General features: G+C 45.0%; 1 protein-coding gene across 1 annotated transcript; it reads right to left on the bottom strand.

The window, feature by feature from the left end:
• Positions 1–7,641: 7,641 nt before the first annotated feature.
• Positions 7,642–8,596, bottom strand: LOC109941713 (uncharacterized). Its single transcript, XM_020542920.1, has 4 exons — positions 8,488–8,596; positions 8,287–8,379; positions 8,084–8,194; positions 7,642–8,004 (listed from the first exon to the last, which is right to left on the bottom strand). Exons 1-4 carry the CDS (start codon positions 8,503–8,505, stop codon positions 7,642–7,644), a joined length of 585 nt encoding a protein of 194 aa, XP_020398509.1. The 5' UTR covers positions 8,506–8,596.
• Positions 8,597–20,874: the final 12,278 nt, after the last annotated feature.

Below are 20,874 nucleotides of genomic sequence, written 5' to 3'. Positions count from 1 at the left end.
TCTCTCAAGTGGTAGCTGATCCATTTATCGCTTTGGCCTTTATTTTCTCCCCCTTTGGCATCAAGCACCAAAACGGGATCAATCTTGGCCCTTTAACCCCATTGCCTCACCAAAATCTTCAAATAAGAACACAAAGGCAATCAGAGTATAAAGATGAACTTGGAAAAGTTACTCTTTTCATCGGAGTGCAGTGGAAGTCTTGCATGGTCCAAGTCCACCTTTTTCCCTTTCAATTCTCCTTGGAGACTAAAACAACCAAACTCAAGTACATGGTTAGTCTCAAAGGGTCAAGTTGTAGCACAGCTCCCCCTAAATATGTGCATCACTTGCAAACATGACTCGTGAGGTCCAGGGAGTGTTTGTACAACTTGAGCACCACAATAAGCAACAACATGCAGAATGAACATGATCAAAGGCATAAACACATGTATGCTACATTTCAATCCAAGTTCCGCGAATCTAAGACATTTAGCTCACTACGCAGCCTGCAAAAGGTCTTCTCATCTAGAGGCTTGGTAAAGATATCGGCTAGCTGGTTCTCGGTGCTAACATGGAACACTTCGATATCTCCCTTTTGCTGGTGGTCTCTCAAAAAGTGATGCCAGATGTCAATGTGCTTTGTGCGGCTGTGCTCAACAGGATTTTCCGCTATTCGGATAGCACTCTCATTGTCACATAGGAGTGGGACTTTGCTCAGATTGTAGCCAAAGTCCCGGAGGGTTTGCCTCATCCAAAGTAGTTGCGCGCAACACTGTCCTGCGGCAACGTACTCGGCCTCAGCGGTGGATAGGGCAACGGAGGTTTGTTTCTTAGAGTTCCATGACACCAGGGACCTTCCTAAGAATTGGCAAGTCCCCGATGTACTCTTCCTATCGACCTTACATCCAGCATAGTCGGAATCTGAGTACCCAATTAAGTCAAAGTTAGACCCCTTTGGATACCAGATCCCGAAGCAAGGCGTAGCGACTAAATATCTAAGAATTCGCTTCACATCCACTAAGTGACACTCCTTAGGATCGGATTGAAATCTAGCACACATGCATATGCTAAGCATAATATCCGGTCTACTAGCACATAAATAAAGCAAAGAACCTATCATGGACCGGTATGTTTTTTGATCAACGGACTTACCTCCTTTGTTGAGGTCGGTGTGTCCGTCAGTTCCCATCGGAGTCTTTGCGGGCTTGGCGTCCTTCATCCCAAACCGCTTTAGCAAGTCTTGCGTGTACTTCGTTTGGGAGATGAAGGTGTCGTCCTTGAGTTGCTTCACTTGGAACCCAAGGAAGTAGTTCAACTCGCCCATCATCGACATCTTGAATTTATGCGTCATCACCCTGCTAAACTCTTCACAAGACTTTTTATTAGTAGAACCAAATATTATGTCATCGACATAAATTTGGCACACAAAAAGATCATCGTCACAAGTCTTAGTAAAAAGAGTTGGATCGGCTTTTCCAACCTTGAAAGCATTAGCAATTAAAAAGTCTCTAAGGCATTCATACCATGCTCTTGGGGCTTGCTTAAGTCCATAGAGCGCCTTAGAGAGCTTACACACGTGGTCGGGGTACCGTTCATCCTCGAAGCCAGGGGGTTGCTCCACGTACACCTCCTCCTTGATCGACCCGTTGAGGAAAGCGCTCTTCACATCCATTTGGTACAACCTGAAAGAATGGTGAGCGGCATATGCTAGCAAGATACGAATTGATTCTAGCCTAGCCACAGGAGCAAAAGTCTCCTCAAAGTCCAAACCTGCGACTTGGGCATAACCTTTTGCCACAAGTCGAGCCTTGTTCCTCGTCACCACCCCGTGCTTGTCCTGTTTGTTGCGGAACACCCACTTGGTTCCCACAACATTTTGCTTGGGACGAGGCACCAGTGTCCAAACTTCATTGCGCTTGAAATTGTTGAGTTCCTCCTGCATGGCCAACACCCAGTCCGGATCTAGCAAGGCATCTTCTACCCTGAAAGGCTCAATAGAAGAGACAAAAGAGTAATGCTCACAAAAATTAACTAATCTTGAACGAGTAGTTACTCCCTTGCTAATATCACCCAATATTTGGTCGACGGGATGATCCCTTTGAATCGTCGCTCGAACTTGGGTTGGAGGTGCCTGAGGTGCTTCTTCCTCTTCAACTTGAACATCCTGTGCTCCCCCTTGATCATGCGCCTCCACTTGAGGTACCTGTTCGTCATCTTGGGTTGGGGGATGCACCATAGTTGAGGAAGACGGTTGATCTTGCTCCAATTGTTCCTGAGGCCGTACATCTCCAATCGCCATGGTGCGTATCGCGGTCGTTGGAACGTCTTCTTCATCTACATCATCAAGATCAACAACTTGCTCTCTTGGAGAGCCATTAGTCTCATCAAATACAACGTCGCTAGAGACTTCAACCAAACCTAATGATTTGTTGAAGACCCTATACGCCTTTGTATTTGAATCATAACCTAATAAAAACCCTTCTACAGCTTTGGGAGCAAATTTGGAATTCCTACCCTTTTTCACTAGAATGTAGCATTTACTCCCAAATACACGAAAGTACGATACATTGGGTTTGTTACCAGTCAGCAGCTCATATGAAGTCTTCTTGAGGAGGCGATGAAGATAGACCCTGTAGATGGCGTGGCAAGCTGTGTTCACGGCTTCCGACCAAAAGCACTCGAGGGTCTTGAACTCTCCAAGCATAGTCCTCGCCATATCTATGAGCGTCCTGTTCTTCCTCTCTACCACACCATTTTGCTGAGGTGTGTAGGGAGCGGAGAACTCGTGCTTGATCCCCTCCTCCTCAAGGAACTCCTCCACCTGAAGATTCTTGAATTCGGACCCGTTGTCGCTCCTTATCTTCTTCACCTTGAGCTCAAACTCATTTTGAGCTCTCCTTAGGAAGCGCTTGAGGGTCCCTTGGGTTTCAGACTTATCCTGCAAAAAGAACACCCAAGTGAAGCGGGAAAAGTCATCAACAATAACTAGACCATACTTACTTCCTCCTATGCTCAGATAGGCGACGGGTCCGAAGAGGTCCATATGCAGCAGCTTCAGTGGTCTTGATGTGGTCATCACATTTTTGCTGTGATGTGCTCCTCCCACTTGTTTACCTGCTTGACAAGCTGCACAAGGTCTATCTTTTTCGAAATGAACATTGGTTAGACCTATCACGTGGTCTCCCTTTAGAAGCTTGTGGAGGTTCTTCATCCCCACATGTGCTAAGCGGCGATGCCACAACCAGCCCATGCAAGTCTTAGCTATTAAGCATGCATCTAGACCGGCCTCTTCTTTTGCAAAATCAACTAAGTAAAGTTTGTCGTCTAGTACACCCTTAAAAGCTAGTGAACCATCACATCTTCTAAAGACAGACACATCTACATTTGTAAATAAACAGTTATATCCCATATTACATAATTGACTAACAGATAGTAAATTATATCCAAGGGATTCAACTAAAAACACATTAGAGATAGAGTGCTCATTAGATATTGCAATCTTGCCTAAACCTTTCACCTTGCCTTGGTTCCCATCACCGAATATGATTGAATCTTGGGAATCCTTATTCTTGACGTAGGAGGTGAACATCTTCTTCTCCCCCGTCATATGGTTTGTGCATCCGCTGTCGATAATCCAGCTTGAGCCCCCGGATGCATAAACCTGCAAGGCAAATTTAGGCTTGGGTCTTAGGTACCCAACTCTTGTTGGGTCCTACAAGGTTAGTCACAATTTCCTTAGGGACCCAAATGCAAGTTTTATCACCCTTGCATTTTGCCCCTAATTTCCTAGCAACTATCTTCCTATCCTTTCTACAAATAGCAAAGGAAGCATTCAAAGCATGATAAATTGTAGAGGGACCATTCATAACTTTTCTAGGAACATGAACAATATTCTTTCTAGGCACATGATGAATATTTTTCCTAGGCATATCTCTACAATGCATATAAGAAGAACTAGAAGCATACATAGCATAAGAATCATAGGCATGTGAATCAAAAGCATTACAACTCCTATGAGACTGTCTTCTATTATTGTACATAAAAGCATGGTTCTTTTTAGTACTACTTGCCATAGGGGCCTTCCCTTTCTCCTTGGCGGAGATGGGAGCCTTATGGCTTGTTAAGTCCTTGGCTTCCCTCTTGAAGCCAAGTCCATCCTTAATTGAGGGGTGTCTACCAATCGTGTAGGCATCCCTTGCAAATTTTAGCTTATCGAGATCACTTTTGCTAGTCTTAAGTTGGGCATTAAGACTAGCTACTTCATCATTTAATCTCGAAATTGAAACTAGGTGTCCATTACAGGCATCAATATCAAAATCCTTACACCTAGTGCAAATCATAACATGTTCTACACAAGAATTAGATTTACTAGCTATTTCTACCTTAGCATTCAAATTATCATTAATGCTTCTTAAGCTAGAAATTGTCTCATGGCAAGAAGATAATTCACAAGAAAGCATTTCATTTCTCTTAACTTCTAAGGCATGAGATTTTTGAGCTTCTACAAATTTGTCATGTTCTTCATACAACAAGTCCTCTTGTTTTTCTAAAAGCCTATTTTTATCATTCAAGGCATCAATCAATTCGTTAATTTTATCTACCTTGGTTCTATCTAGGCCCTTAAATAGACATGAATAATCTATTTCATCTTCATCACTAGATTCGTCCTCACTCGAAGAAGCATAGGTAGAGTCTCGAGTACATACTTTCTTCTCCCATGCCATAAGGCATGTATGACGCTCGTTGGGAAAGAGGGATGACTTAGTGAAGGCGGTGGCAGCGAGTCCTTCATTGTCGGAGTCGGACGAAGAACAATCCGAATCCCACTCCTTGCCAAGATGTGCCTCGCCCTTTGCCTTCTTATAGTTCTTCTTTTTCTCCCTCTTGATCCCTTGATCCTGATCACTATCATTGTCGGGACAGTTAGCAATAAAATGACCGAGCTTACCGCATTTGAAGCATGAGCGCTTCCCCTTGGCTTTGGTCTTGCTTAGCTGTCCCTTGCGACCCTTAAGCGCCGTCTTGAATCTTTTGATGATGAGGGCCATCTCTTCATCATTAAGTCCGGCCGCCTCAATTCGTGCCACCTTGCTAGGTAGCGCCTCCTTGCTTCTTGTTGCCTTGAGAGCAAGGGGTTGAGGCTCATTGATTGGACCATTCAATGCGTCGTCCACGTACCTCGCCTCCTTGATCATCATTCGCCCGCTTACAAATTTCCCAAGGACTTCTTCGGGCGACATTTTGGTGTACCTGGGATTCTCACGAATATTATTCACCAAATGAGGATCACGAACGGTAAAGGACCTTAGCATCAGTCGGACGACGTCGTGGTCCGTCCATCGCGTGCTTCCGTAGCTCCTTATTTTGTTGATAAGGGTCTTGAGCCGGTTGTATGTTTGGGTTGGCTCCTCGCCCCTTATCATCGCGAATCGACCAAGCTCGCCCTCCACCAATTCCATCTTGGTGAGCAAGGTGACGTCGTTCCCCTCATGAGAAATCTTGAGGGTGTCCCATATCTGCTTGGCGTTATCCAAGCCGCTCACTTTGTGGTATTCATCCCTGCACAATGAAGCTAGAAGAACAGTAGTAGCTTGTGCATTCTTATGAATTTGCTCATTAATAAACATGGGACTATCCGAACTATCAAAGTGCATTCCACCCTCTACAATCTCCCATATACTAGGATGGAGAGAGAACAAGTGACTACGCATTTTGTGACTCCAAAATCCGTAGTCCTCTCCATCAAAATGAGGAGGTTTACCAAGTGGAATAGATAATAAATGAGTATGTGCACTTTGAGGAATACGCGAATAATCGAAAGAAAAGTTCGAGTTAACTGTCTTTCGTTTGTCGTAGTCGTTGTCGTCGTTGTCCTTGTGGGAAGAAGTGGACTCATCACTGTCGTCGTAGTAGACGATCTCCTTAATGCGCCTTGTCTTCTTCTTCTTCCCATCTTTTCGTCTATGACCCGAGCCCGAGTCGGTAGGCTTGTCATCCTTTGGCTCGTTGACGAAAGATTCCTTCTCTTTATCGTTGATCACGATACCCTTCCCCTTAGGATCCATCTCTTAGGGCGGTTAGTCCCTTTGTGAAGAGAACGGCTCTGATACCAATTGAGAGCACCTAGAGGGGGGGGGGGGGGTGAATAGGTGATCCTGTGAAACTTAAAAACTTAAGCCACAAAACTTGGTTAATCGTTAGCACAATAATTGCCAAGTGGCTAAAGAGGAATCCTCAACAAAACACAATAACCAACAAGGATCAATCACAGAGATGGCACGGTGGTTATCCCGTGGTTCGGCCAAGACCAACGCTTGCCTACTCCATGTTGTGGCGTCCCAACGGACGAGGGTTGCAATCAACCCCTCTCAAGTGGTCCAAAGACCCACTTGAATACCACGGTGTTTTGTTTGCTTTACTCAATCCCGTTTGCGAGGAATCTCCACAAATTTGGAGCCTCTCGCCCTTACACTTGAAATTCACAAAGAACACGGAGCAAGGGAGGGATTAGCAACGCACTCAAGACAAGAAATCACAGCAACACCACGCACACAAGTCGCAACGAGAGCTCACAACACAACTCAATGAGTTCACCACTCAACTAGAGCTCTAATCGCTATTGCAAAGAATCAAAGGCGCGGAATTGATGTCTTGGTGCTTAGGAATACTTAGGAGATGCTTGGTGTTCTCCTCCATGCGCCTAGGGGTCCCTTTTATAGCCCCAAGGCAGCTAGGAGCCGTTGAGAGCAATCTAGGAAGGCTGATCTTGCCTTCTGTCGACTGGAGCACCGGACAGTCCGGTGCACACCGGACAGTGTCCGGTGCCCGATTTCCTTCCAAATATGGCGCAGTCGACCGTTGGCAGCCTGAGAGCCATTGGCGCACCGGACATGTCCGGTGCACACCGGACAGTCCGGTGACCCCTTCTAGCCGTTGGCTCGGCCACGTGTCCCGCGCAGATCGCGCGGCCGACCGTTGGCCCGGCCGACCGTTGGCTCACCGGACAGTCCGGTGCACACCGGACAGTCCGGTGAATTATAGCCGTACGTCGCCGGAGAATTCCCGAGAGCGGCCACTTCGCTCGAGCCAGCTTGGCGCACCGGACACTGTCCGGTGCACCACCGGACAGTCCGGTGCACCCAGACTCAGCAGATTCTTGGCTGCTCGAGCCAAGACATTTTCAATTGGATTTTTCCTGTTTCCAGCACTTAGACGCAATACATTAGTCCATAAAACAATGTACTAAGTCTGAGAAACATACCTTTATCCTTGATTTGTACTTTGTCCACCATTTTACACTTACACACTTGTGTTGGACACTAAACCACCAAAATACTTAGAAATGGCCCAAGGGCACATTTCCTTTTCAGCAATGTCTCGCCTGCGACTTTGCTCTTCAATAGTATTAACATCTTCACGATTCCTTAGACGACCCACAGTGCTTGCAACTCGCCTAGTAAGCTGCAAGTCATCTTCAACCATATTTTGTGAATAGTCATTACCATTGTAATCATGTGCCACCTCATCTGACCGATGCACCCTTGAGTTCTAAAGAAAAATAAAAAGGGAAAAAGTGTTAGTGAGATAAAGGAAACAAGCCTAATTAACTGGATAGACGACGAACTGCTCGATATATGCTACACTGACTAAACATATGCAATATTATATCACCTGTCGAGAATTAGACCCATGTTGTGATGGGCTTTCTATATGTTTCACCCCTTGAGCTGCTACCATCATTTGATAAATTTGATCCATTTTTTCTTTCATTTGATTCATATCCTGTCTTAAGGCTCTAACCTCTTGCTCAGACTGACTGCGAGCTTGCAATGCCATTTGAAGCTTTGTTGATATTTTCATTTGAGTTCCAGGGGTGCCTACATCTTGTGGAGTTGGTCCTAAGCCTAAACCACGAATACGACCTCTTGGTTCTTTCTCTCCAAAAACATGTGCATATAAATCACCATCTTCAATACTTCTGTCCTTCAGTTCTGGGTTCTCAGCAACAGCTTCTTCAAATTTATTCTTAAGAGGACCACACATATGTTATATTTTGTTCACTTATATTTTAATTATTACATAAATCAAAAATATGTGTACTCACAATGAATATTTCTGCTCCAGGTAGAGGCACAATATCCCCTTCTTTGTTCTTACGCGTGTGTGTTCTAACATATATTTCATCTCTTCTCGCAGGGCGTCCTTGTTGCTCGGCCTACAAGAAAAAATGATTTGGTCCAGTAATTGACTAGATTTTTCATAAATTAAACTAATGATTATACAAACTAGTGATTATAATTTTTTTACCAGTTCATGCCCCACACGAGCATAACTCTTGCTGCCAGCTGCATGCGACATAGTCAGCTTTGAACGGTTATCTTTACCTCTGTTTGTACGAACCTACAACATAAATATGAATATATCAAAACAATAATACAAATTCATTCATACAAAAGTTTAATGAAGGTTTATATCTCAAAAAAGAATTAAAAACAAATCAGCATGTACCTCGGCTTCTGGAGACATCCAATAAGTTATCAACCACTCCCAATCAGATTCTTTCACCCTTTCATCCCTTTTAGCAATAAGCTCTTCAAAACTCAATGTTTCATCAAAATATTTGTTCTTTAGGTCAACCTTAAACTCTCTCCACTTTTTTGCTGCAGATGTTATAACATAATCTATACCAGATTCATCCACTTCATAGTATTCCTGTTTCAACAAAAATGTAGTTGCTTACCAAATCTACTGACAATAGGCTAAGACAAATTATCTCACTAAATCAGATTACCTTCACTTTTGTCCATAACTCAAACTTCTTTTTAGAATCAACTAGTCTCCAATCCTCACAAGAAACCGGGATATTTTTCCTCACCAAAGTTCCTAAGAAATTACCAAACTCTTTGCTGTTCCTACCAACTGGTTGTCCATATTCATTGAGGGTAATGCAGATTTTAGGCCCACCACTACTTGAATATATGTTCTTCTTCAAGGTTGGGCCCCTTCCTTTCTTTATATTTCGATGCCCAATAGGTTGCTCTACTTATTACAGGAGATAAAACAGATGAAAACCTTTGTTCATAACTATTTTCAAAATTGCTACAATAAATTTAAAGTTTGTTTGATTTTTACCTTCATCATTGATGGGATTTTCAGATTCTTCGTAACTATTTTCAGATTCTTCATCAACAATATCCCTTTCAGTCCTTGATTGCAAAGTAGGTCCATTAGTTGAAGCTGCTAATGTCCTTGTCTACAATCAAAGAAATGAAAACATTAAAACTTAAGGTTCAGAAATTAAAGCAGTCAACCAATTGCCAGTGAAGCAGCAGAAATTTCAAGCAGTAATTGAAAGGGAAATGTGCCCTTGGGCCATTTCTAAGTATTTTGGTGATTGAGTGCCAACACAAGTGCTTAAATGTGAATTCATACTTATGGATGGACAAAGTGCAAAACAAGAGCAAAGGTATGTTTCTAAGTCTTAGTACATTGGTTTTGTGTACTAATATACTTGTCTAAGTATTAGAAACAGAAAGAAGAAGAAAAGAGAAGAGTTGGCTGTGTACAGCCAAAAGGCTGTTTCGGTCTGGGGCACCGGACTGTCCGGTGATGCACCGGACAATGTCCGGTGCGCCAGGCTGACTCGGCGTGAAGTGGCCGCTCTCGGGAATTCGCCGACATCGTACGGCTAAAATTCACCGGACTGTCCGGTGTGCACCGGACTGTCCGGTGAGCCAACGGTCGGCCGGTCGGCCGCGCGATCTGCGCGGGACACGTGGCCGAGCCAACGGCTAGAAGGGGGCACCGGACTGTCCGGTGTGCACCGGACATGTCCGGTGCGCCAACGGCTCCAAGGCAGCCAACGGTCGGCTTCACCATTTAAGGAAGGAAATCGGGCACCGGACACTGTCCGGTGTGCATCGGACTGTCCGGTGCGCCCGACGACAGAAGGCAAGGATGGCCTTCCAGATTTGTTCTCAACGGCTCCTAGCTGCCTTGGGGCTATAAAAGGGACCCCTAGGCGCATGGAGGAGTATACCAAGCAACCTTAGAGCATTCTTGATCATCCACACTCAGTCTTTGCGCATTCGTTTGTCATTCTCAGTGATTCGAGCTCCGTTCTAGTGAGAACTTTGAGATAGTCTTTTGAGCTCGATTCTTGGCCGTGTGTGTGCGCATTTTGCTGTGGATTTGTGTGTGTTGCTTCTCTCCCTTACTCCGTGCTTCTTTGTGAACTTCAAGTGTAAGGGCGAGAGACTCCAAGTTGTGGAGATTCCTCGCGAACGCGATAAGAAAAGAAAAGCATAACACTATGGTATTCAAGTTGATCATTGGATCACTTGAGAGGAGTTGAGTGCAACTCTCGTCCGTTGGGACGCCACAACGTGGAGTAGGCAAGTGTTGTACTTGGCCGAACCACGGGATAAACCACTGTGTCTTCTCTGTGTTGAACTCTTTGTGGTTATCGTATTGTGCAAGATCTTCTCTCTAGCCACTTGGCATTAACTGTGCTAACGCTTAATCAAGTTTTGTGGCTTAAGTTTTTAAGTTTTACAGGATCACCTATTCACCCCCCCCCCTCTAGGTGCTCTCAATTGGTATCGGAGCCGTTCTCTTCAAGAAAGGGACTAACCGCCCGAAGAGATGGATCCTAAGGGGAAGGGAATCGTGATCAACGACAAGGAGAAGGAGTCCTTCGTCAACGAGCCAAAGGATGACAAGCCTACTGACTCGGGCTCGAGCCACAAGCGCAAAGATGGGAAGAAGAAGAAAACAAGACGCATCAAGGAGATCGTCTACTACGACAGCGATGAGTCTACTTCTTCCCAAAAGGACGACGACAACGACTACAGGAAGACGGTCAATTCGAACTTTTCATTTGATTATTCTCGTATTCCACATAGTTCGAGTTCGCATTTGCTTTCCATTCCTCTTGGCAAACCTCCACACTTCGATGGGGAGGACTACGGATTTTGGAGTCACAAAATGCGTAGTCACTTATTCTCTCTCCATCCAAGCATAAGGGAGATTGTAGAAAATGGAATGAAATTTGATAGCTCGGATAGCCCTATGCTTATAAATGAACAAATCCATAGAAATGCACAAGCTACTACTGTTCTATTAGCATCTTTGTGTAGGGAAGAGTATAATAAGGTGAGCGGCTTGGACAATGCCAAGCAGATATGGGACACCCTCAAGATCTCTCACGAGGGGAACGACATCACCATGCTCACTAAAATGGAGTTGGTGGAGGGCGAGCTTGGACGATTCGCAATGATAAGGGGAGAGGAGCCAACCCAAACTTACAACCGGCTCAAGACCCTTATCAACAAAATAAGGAGCTACGGAAGCACGCGATGGACGGACCACGACGTCGTCCGCCTAATGCTAAGATCCTTTACCGTTCTTGATCCTCATCTCGTAAACAATATTCGTGAGAATCCTAGGTACACGACGATGTCGCCCGAGGAGGTACTCGGAAAATTCGTAAGCGGGCGGATGATGATCAAGGAGGCGAGATATGTCGACGACGCTCTAAACGGTCCAATCAATGAGCCTCAACCTCTTGCTCTCAAGGCAACAAGAAGCAAGGAGATGCTACCTAGCAAGGTGGCACAAATTGAGGCGGCCGGACTTAATGATGAAGAGATGGCTCTCATCATCAAGAGATTCAAGACGGCGCTAAAAGGTCGCAAGGGGCAGCCAAGCAAGACCAAGACAAAGGGGAAGCGCTCATGCTTCAAATGTGGTAAGCTTGGTCATTTTATTGCTAATTGTCCCGACAATGATAGTGATCAGGAACAAGGGAACAAGAGGGAGAAGAAGAAGAACTATAAGAAGGCAAAGGGCGAGGCGCATCTAGGCAAGGAGTGGGACTCGGATTGCTCCTCTTCCGACTCCGACAATGAAGGACTAGCCGCCACCGCCTTCAACAAGTCATCCCTCTTCCCCAACGAGCGTCACACATGCCTTATGGCAAGGGAGAAGAAGGTGAGTACTCGAGACTCCACTTATGCTTCTTCTAGTGATGATGAGTCCAGTGATGATGATGACATAGACTATTCTTGCTTATTCAAGGGCTTAGATAGATCTAAGATAGATAAGATAAATGAACTCATTGATGCCTTGAATGATAAGAATAGGCTATTAGAAAAGCAAGAGGACCTTTTATATGAAGAACATGATAAGTTTGTAGAAGCACAAAAATCACTTGCTTTAGAGATTAAGAGAAATGAAATGCTTTCTTGTGAGTTGTCTACATGTCATGATTCAATTTCTAGTTTAAAAAGCATAAATGATGATTTAAATGCTAAGCTAGAAAAATCTAGTAAATCAACATCTTGTGTAGAACATGTTGTGATTTGCACTAGGTGTAAAGATTTTGACATTGATGCGTGTAGTGAACACTTAGTCTCAATTTCCAAACTTAATGATGAATTGGTTAGTCTTAATACCCAACTTAAGACTAGCAAAAGTGAATTTGATAAGTTAAAATTTGCAAGGGATGCCTACACGATTGGTAGACACCCCTCAATTAAGAATGGACTTGGCTACAAGAGGGAAGCCAAGAACTTGACAAGCCATAAGGCTCCCATCCCCGCCAAGGAGAAAGGGAAGGCCCCTATGGCTAGTAGTGCTAAAAAGAACCATGCTTTTATGTACCATGATAGGAGACAATCTAGAAATGCTTATAGGAGTTGTAATGCATATAATGTCTTTGATTCTCATGCCATGTTTGCTTCTAGTTCTTCTTATGTGCATGATAGAAATGTTGGTAGGAGAAATGCTGTTCATAATTTGCCTAGGAGAAATGTTGTTAATGTTCCTAGGAAAGTAAATGAACCCTCTACAATTTATCATGCTTTAAATGCTTCCTTTGCTATTTGTAGAAAGGATAGGAAAATAGTTGCTAGGAAGTTAGGGGCAAAATGCAAGGGAGACAAAACTTGCATTTGGGTCCCTAAGGATATTTGCACTAACCTTGTAGGACCCAACATGAGTTGGGTACCTAAGACCCAAGCCTAAATTTGCCTTGCTGGTTTATGCATCCGGGGGTTCAAGCTGGATTATCGACAGCGGATGCACAAACCATATGACGGGGGAGAAGAAGATGTTCACCTCCTACGTCAAAAACAAAGATTCCCAAGATTCAATAATATTCGGTGATGGGAATCAAGGCAAGGTAAAAGGGTTAGGTAAAATTGCAATCTCTAATGAGCACTCTATCTCTAATGTGTTTTTAGTAGAGTCTCTTGGATATAATTTGCTATCGGTTAGTCAATTATGCAATATGGGATATAACTGTCTATTTACAAATGTAGATGTGTCTGTCTTTAGAAGAAGTGATGGTTCACTAGCCTTTAAGGGTGTATTAGACGGCAAGCTTTACTTAGTTGATTTTGCAAAAGAAGAGGCCGGTCTAGATGCATGCTTAATTGCTAAGACTAGCATGGGCTGGCTGTGGCATCGCCGCTTAGCACATGTGGGGATGAAGAACCTCCACAAGCTTCTAAAGGGAGAACACGTGATAGGTCTAACCAATGTTTATTTCGAAAAAGATAGACCTTGTGCAGCTTGTCAGGCAGGTAAACAGGTGGGAGGAGCGCATCACAGCAAGAATGTGATGACCACATCAAGACCCCTCGAGCTGCTACATATGGACCTCTTCGGACCCGTCGCCTATCTAAGCATAGGAGGAAGTAAGTATGGTTTAGTTATTGTTGATGACTTTTCCCGCTTCACTTGGGTGTTCTTTTTGCAGGATAAGTCTGAAACCCAAGGGACCCTCAAGCGCTTCCTCAGGAGAGCTCAAAATGAGTTTGAGCTCAAGGTGAAGAAGATAAGGAGCGACAACGGGTCCGAGTTCAAGAACCTTCAAGTGGAGGAGTTCCTTGAGGAGGAAGGGATCAAGCACGAGTTCTCCGCTCCCTACACACCACAGCAAAATGGTGTGGTAGAGAGGAAGAACAGGACGCTAATCGATATGGCAAGGACGATGCTTGGAGAATTCAAGACCCCCGAGCGTTTTTGGTCAGAAGCCGTGAACACGGCTTGCCACGCCATCAACAGGGTCTACCTTCATCGCCTCCTCAAGAAGACTTCGTATGAGCTACTAACCGGTAACAAACCCAATGTATCTTACTTTCGTGTATTTGGGAGCAGGTGCTACATTCTAGTGAAGAAGGGTAGAAATTCTAAATTTGCTCCCAAAGCTGTAGAAGGGTTTTTGTTAGGTTATGACTCAAATACAAAGGCGTATAGAGTCTTCAACAAATCATCGGGTTTGGTTGAAGTCTCTAGCGACGTTGTATTTGATGAGACTAATGGCTCTCCAGGAGAGCAAGTTGTTGATTGTGATGATGTAGATGAAGAAGATGTTCCGACGGCCGCTATACGAACCATGGCGATTGGAGAAGTGCGGCCACAGGAACAAGATGAACGAGATCAACCTTCTTCCTCAACAATGGTGCATCCCCCAACCGAAGATGACGAACAGGTACCTCAAGTGGAGGCGCTTGATCAAGGGGGAGTACAAGATGATCAAGTGATGGAGGAAGAAGCGCAACTGGCACCTCCGACCCAAGTTCGAGCGATGATTCAAAGGGATCATCCCGTCGACCAAATTCTGGGTGATATTAGCAAGGGAGTAACTACTCGATCTCGATTAGTTAATTTTTGTGAGCATTACTCCTTTGTCTCTTCTATTGAGCCTTTCAGGGTAGAAGAGGCCTTGCTAGATCCGGACTGGGTGTTGGCCATGCAGGAGGAACTCAACAACTTCAAGCGCAATGAAGTTTGGACACTGGTGCCTCGTCCTAAGCAAAATGTTGTGGGAACCAAGTGGGTGTTTCGCAACAAACAAGACGAGCACGGAGTGGTGACAAGGAACAAGGCTCGACTTGTGGCAAAAGGTTATGCCCAAGTCGCAGGTTTGGACTTTGAGGAGACTTTTGCTCCTGTGGCTAGGCTAGAATCAATTCGTATCTTGCTAGCATATGCCGCTCACCATTCTTTCAGGTTGTACCAAATGGATGTGAAGAGCGCTTTCCTCAATGGGCCGATCAAGGAGGAGGTGTACGTGGAGCAACCCCCTGGCTTCGAGGATGAATGGTACCCCGACCACGTGTGTAAGCTCTCTAAGGCGCTCTATGGACTTAAGCAAGCTCCAAGAGCATGGTATGAATGCCTTAGAGACTTTTTAATTGCTAATGCTTTCAAGGTTGGAAAAGCCGATCCAACTCTTTTCACTAAAACTTGCGATGGTGATCTCTTTGTGTGCCAAATTTATGTCGATGACATAATATTTGGTTCTACTAACCAAAAGTCTTGTGAAGAGTTTAGCAGGGTGATGACGCAGAAATTCGAGATGTCGATGATGGGCGAGTTGAACTACTTCCTTGGGTTCCAAGTGAAGCAACTCAAGGACGGCACCTTCATCTCCCAAACAAAGTACACGCAAGACTTGCTGAAGCGGTTTGGGATGAAGGAAGCCAAGCCCGCAAAGACTCCGATGGGGACCGACGGACACACCGACCTCAACAAAGGAGGTAAGTCCGTTGATCAAAAAGCATACCGGTCAATGATAGGGTCTTTACTTTATTTATGTGCTAGTAGACCGGATATTATGCTTAGCGTATGCATGTGTGCTAGATTTCAATCCGATCCTAAGGAGTGTCACTTAGTGGCGGTGAAGCGAATTCTTAGATATTTGGTTGCTACGCCTTGCTTCGGGCTCTGGTATCCAAAGGGGTCTACCTTTGACTTGGTTGGATACTCAGATTCCGACTATGCTGGATGTAAGGTCGATAGGAAGAGTACATCGGGGACATGCCAATTCTTAGGAAGGTCCCTAGTGTCGTGGAACTCTAAGAAACAAACTTCCGTTGCCCTATCCACCGCTGAGGCCGAGTATGTTGCCGCAGGACAGTGTTGCGCGCAACTACTTTGGATGAGGCAAACCCTCCGGGACTTTGGCTACAATCTGAGCAAAGTCCCACTCCTATGTGACAATGAGAGTGCTATCCGCATGGCAGAAAATCCTGTTGAACACAGCCGCACAAAGCACATTGACATCCGGCATCACTTTTTGAGAGACCACCAGCAAAAGGGAGATATCGAAGTGTTTCATGTTAGCACCGAGAACCAGCTAGCCGATATCTTTACCAAGCTCTAGATGAGAAGACCTTTTGCAGGTTGCGTAGTGAGCTAAATGTCTTAGATTCGCGGAACTTGGATTGAATTGTAGCATACATGTGTTTATGCCTTTGATCATGTTCCTTTTTACATTTTGTTGTTTAGTGTGGTGCTCAAGTTGTACAAACATTCCCCGGACCTCACAAGTCCTTGTGTAAGTGATGCACATATTTAGGGGGAGTTCTGCTACAACTTGACCCTTTGAGACTAACCATATGCTTGAGTTTGGTTGTTCTAGCCTCAAAGAAGGATTGAAAGGGAACAGGTGGACTTGGACCATGAAAGACTTCCACTGCACTCCGATGAGAGGGTAACTTATTCCAAGTTCATCTCATGAACTCTTATTGCCTTTGTATTCTTATTGAAGATTTTGGTGCGGCAATGGGGTTAAAGGGGCCAAGATTGATCCCGTTTTGGTGCTTGATGCCAAAGGGGGAGAAAATAAAGGCCAAAGCAATAGATGGATCAGCTACCACTTGAGAAACTTTGAAAATAGTAGAATAGAGCTTTTGGTTTGTCAAAACTCTTGCATTGTCTCTTTTGTCAAAAGTTGGCTTCTTGTGGGGAGAAGTGTTGATTATGGGAAATAGGGGGAGTTTTTGAAATCTTTGATCAATCTCTTTTGGAATGACTCTCTTTATGCTTCAACATGTGTGTTTGACTTAGAGATAGAGATTTGAGTTTGATTTGCAAAAACAAACCAAGTAGTGGCAAAAGATGATCCATATATGCCAAAATTGAATCAAAATAAATTTGAGTTTTATTTGAAGTGATTTTGCACTTGTTCTAGCTGCTTTATGTTGGGTTGGCATAAATCACCAAAAAGGGGGAGATTGAAAGGGAAATGTGCCCTTGGGCCATTTCTAAGTATTTTGGTGATTGAGTGCCAACACAAGTGCTTAAATGTGAATTCATACTTATGGATGGACAAAGTGCAAAACAAGAGCAAAGGTATGTTTCTAAGTCTTAGTACATTGGTTTTGTGTACTAATATACTTGTCTAAGTATTAGAAACAGAAAGAAGAAGAAAAGAGAAGAGTTGGCTGTGTACAGCCAAAAGGCTGTTTCGGTCTGGGGCACCGGACTGTCCGGTGATGCACCGGACAGTGTCCGGTGCGCCAGGCTGACTCGGCGTGAAGTGGCCGCTCTCGGGAATTCGCCGACATCGTACGGCTAAAATTCACCGGACTGTCCGGTGTGCACCGGACTGTCCGGTGAGCCAACGGTCGGCCGGTCGGCCGCGCGATCTGCGCGGGACACGTGGCCGAGCCAACGGCTAGAAGGGGGCACCGGACTGTCCGGTGTGCACCGGACATGTCCGGTGCGCCAACGGCTCCAAGGCAGCCAACGGTCGGCTTCACCATTTAAGGAAGGAAATCGGGCACCGGACACTGTCCGGTGTGCATCGGACTGTCCGGTGCGCCCGACGACAGAAGGCAAGGATGGCCTTCCAGATTTGTTCTCAACGGCTCCTAGCTGCCTTGGGGCTGTAAAAGGGACCCCTAGGCGCATGGAGGAGTATACCAAGCAACCTTAGAGCATTCTTGATCATCCACACTCAGTCTTTGCGCATTCGTTTGTCATTCTCAGTGATTTGAGCTCCGTTCTAGTGAGAACTTTGAGATAGTCTTTTGAGCTCGATTCTTGGCCGTGTGTGTGCGCATTTTGCTGTGGATTTGTGTGTGTTGCTTCTCTCCCTTACTCTGTGCTTCTTTGTGAACTTCAAGTGTAAGGGCGAGAGACTCCAAGTTGTGGAGATTCCTCGCGAACGCGATAAGAAAAGAAAAGCATAACACTGTGGTATTCAAGTTGATCATTGGATCACTTGAGAGGAGTTGAGTGCAACTCTCGTCCGTTGGGACGCCACAACGTGGAGTAGGCAAGTGTTGTACTTGGCCGAACCACAGGATAAACCACTGTGTCTTCTCTGTGTTGAACTCTTTGTGGTTATTGTATTGTGCAAGATCTTCTCTCTAGCCACTTGGCATTAACTGTGCTAACGCTTAATTCACCGGACAGTCCGGTGCCCCCTTCTAGCCGTTGGCTCGGCCACGTGTCCCGCGCAGATCGCGCGGCCGACCGGCCGACCGTTGGCTCACCGGACAGTCCGGTGCACACCGGACAGTCCGGTGAATTTTAGCCGTACGATGTCGGCGAATTCCCGAGAGCGGCCACTTCACGCCGAGTCAGCCTGGCGCACCGGACACTGTCCGGTGCCCCAGACCGAAACAGCCTTTTGGCTGTACACAGCCAACTCTTCTCTTTTCTTCTTCTTTCTGTTTCTAATACTTAGACAAGTATATTAGTACACAAAACCAATGTACTAAGACTTAGAAACATACCTTTGCTCTTGTTTTGCACTTTGTCCATCCATAAGTATGAATTCACATTTAAGCACTTGTGTTGGCACTCAATCACCAAAATACTTAGAAATGGCCCAAGGGCACATTTCCCTTTCAATCTCCCCCTTTTTGGTGATTTATGCCAACCCAACATAAAGCAGCTAGAACAAGTGCAAAATCACTTCAAATAAAACTCAAATTTATTTTGATTCAATTTTGGCATATATGGATCATCCTTTGCCACCACTTGGTTTGTTTTTGCAAATCAAACTCAAATATCTATCTCTAAGTCAAACACACATGTTGAAGCATAAAGAGAGTCATTCCAAAAGAGATTGATCAAAGATTTCAAAAACTCCCCCTATTTCCCATAATCAACACTTCTCCCCACAAGAAGCCAACTTTTGACAAAAGAGACAATGCAAGAGTTTTGACAAACCAAAAGCTCTATTCTACTATTTTTAAAGTTTCTCAAGTGGTAGCTGATCCATCTATTGCTTTGGCCTTTATTTTCTCCCCCTTTGGCATCAAGCACCAAAACGGGATCAATCTTGGCCCCTTTAACCCCATTGCCGCACCAAAATCTTCAATAAGAATACAAAGGCAATAAGAGTTCATGAGATGAACTTGGAATAAGTTACCCTCTCATCGGAGTGCAGTGGAAGTCTTTCATGGTCCAAGTCCACCTGTTCCCTTTCAATCCTTCTTTGAGGCTAGAACAACCAAACTCAAGCATATGGTTAGTCTCAAAGGGTCAAGTTGTAGCAGAACTCCCCCTAAATATGTGCATCACTTACACAAGGACTTGTGAGGTCCGGGGAATGTTTGTACAACTTGAGCACCACACTAAACAACAAAATGTAAAAAGGAACATGATCAAAGGCATAAACACATGTATGCTACAATTCAATCCAAGTTCCGTGAATCTAAGACATTTAGCTCACTACGCAACCTGCAAAAGGTCTTCTCATCTAGAGGCTTGGTAAAGATATCGGCTAGCTGGTTCTCGGTGCTAACATGAAACACTTCGATATCTCCCTTTTGCTGGTGGTCTCTCAAAAAGTGATGCCGGATGTCAATGTGCTTTGTGCGGCTGTGTTCAACAGGATTTTCCGCCATGCGGATAGCACTCTCATTGTCACATAGGAGTGGGACTTTGCTCAGATTGTAGCCAAAGTCCCGGAGGGTTTGCCTCATCCAAAGTAGTTGCGCGCAACACTGTCCTGCGGCAACATACTCGGCCTCAGCGGTGGATAGGGCAACGAAAGTTTGTTTCTTAGAGTTCCACGACACCAGGGACCTTCCTAAGAATTGGCATGTCCCCGATGTACTCTTCCTATCGACCTTACATCCAGCATAGTCGGAATCTGAGTATCCAACCAAGTCAAAGGTAGACCCCTTTGGATACCAGAGCCCGAAGCAAGGCGTAGCAACCAAATATCTAAGAATTCGCTTCACCGCCACTAAGTGACACTCCTTAGGATCGGATTGAAATCTAGCACACATGCATACGCTAAGCATAATATCCGGTCTACTAGCACATAAATAAAGTAAAGACCCTATCATTGACCGGTATGCTTTTTGATCAACGGACTTACCTCCTTTGTTGAGGTCGGTGTGTCCGTCGGTCCCCATCGGAGTCTTTGCGGGCTTGGCTTCCTTCATCCCAAACCGCTTCAGCAAGTCTTGCGTGTACTTTGTTTGGGAGATGAAGGTGCCGTCCTTGAGTTGCTTCACTTGGAACCCAAGGAAGTAGTTCAACTCGCCCATCATCGACATCTCGAATTTCTGCGTCATCACCCTGCTAAACTCTTCACAAGACTTTTGGTTAGTAGAACCAAATATTATGTCATCGACATAAATTTGGCACACAAAGAGATCACCATCGCAAGTTTTAGTGAAAAGAGTTGGATCGGCTTTTCCAACCTTGAAAGCATTAGCAATTAAAAAGTCTCTAAGGCATTCATACCATGCTCTTGGGGCTTGCTTAAGTCCATAGAGCGCCTTAGAGAGCTTACACACGTGGTCGGGGTACCGTTCATCCTCGAAGCCAGGGGGTTGCTCCACGTACACCTCCTCCTTGATCGGCCCATTGAGGAAAGCGCTCTTCACATCCATTTGGTACAACCTGAAAGAATGGTGAGCGGCATATGCTAGCAAGATACGAATTGATTCTAGCCTAGCCACAGGAGCAAAAGTCTCCTCAAAGTCTAAACCTGCGACTTGGGCATAACCTTTTGCCACAAGTCGAGCCTTGTTCCTTGTCACCACTCCGTGCTCGTCTTGTTTGTTGCGAAACACCCACTTGGTTCCCACAACATTTTGCTTAGGACGAGGCACCAGTGTCCAAACTTCATTG

This window comes from Zea mays, chromosome 8, assembly GCF_902167145.1.
Source record: "Zea mays cultivar B73 chromosome 8, Zm-B73-REFERENCE-NAM-5.0, whole genome shotgun sequence".
Taxonomy (NCBI): Eukaryota; Viridiplantae; Streptophyta; class Magnoliopsida; order Poales; family Poaceae; genus Zea; species Zea mays.
Note: the sequence above shows the minus strand (reverse complement) of the source record. Positions and strands in the feature narration are given on the sequence as shown.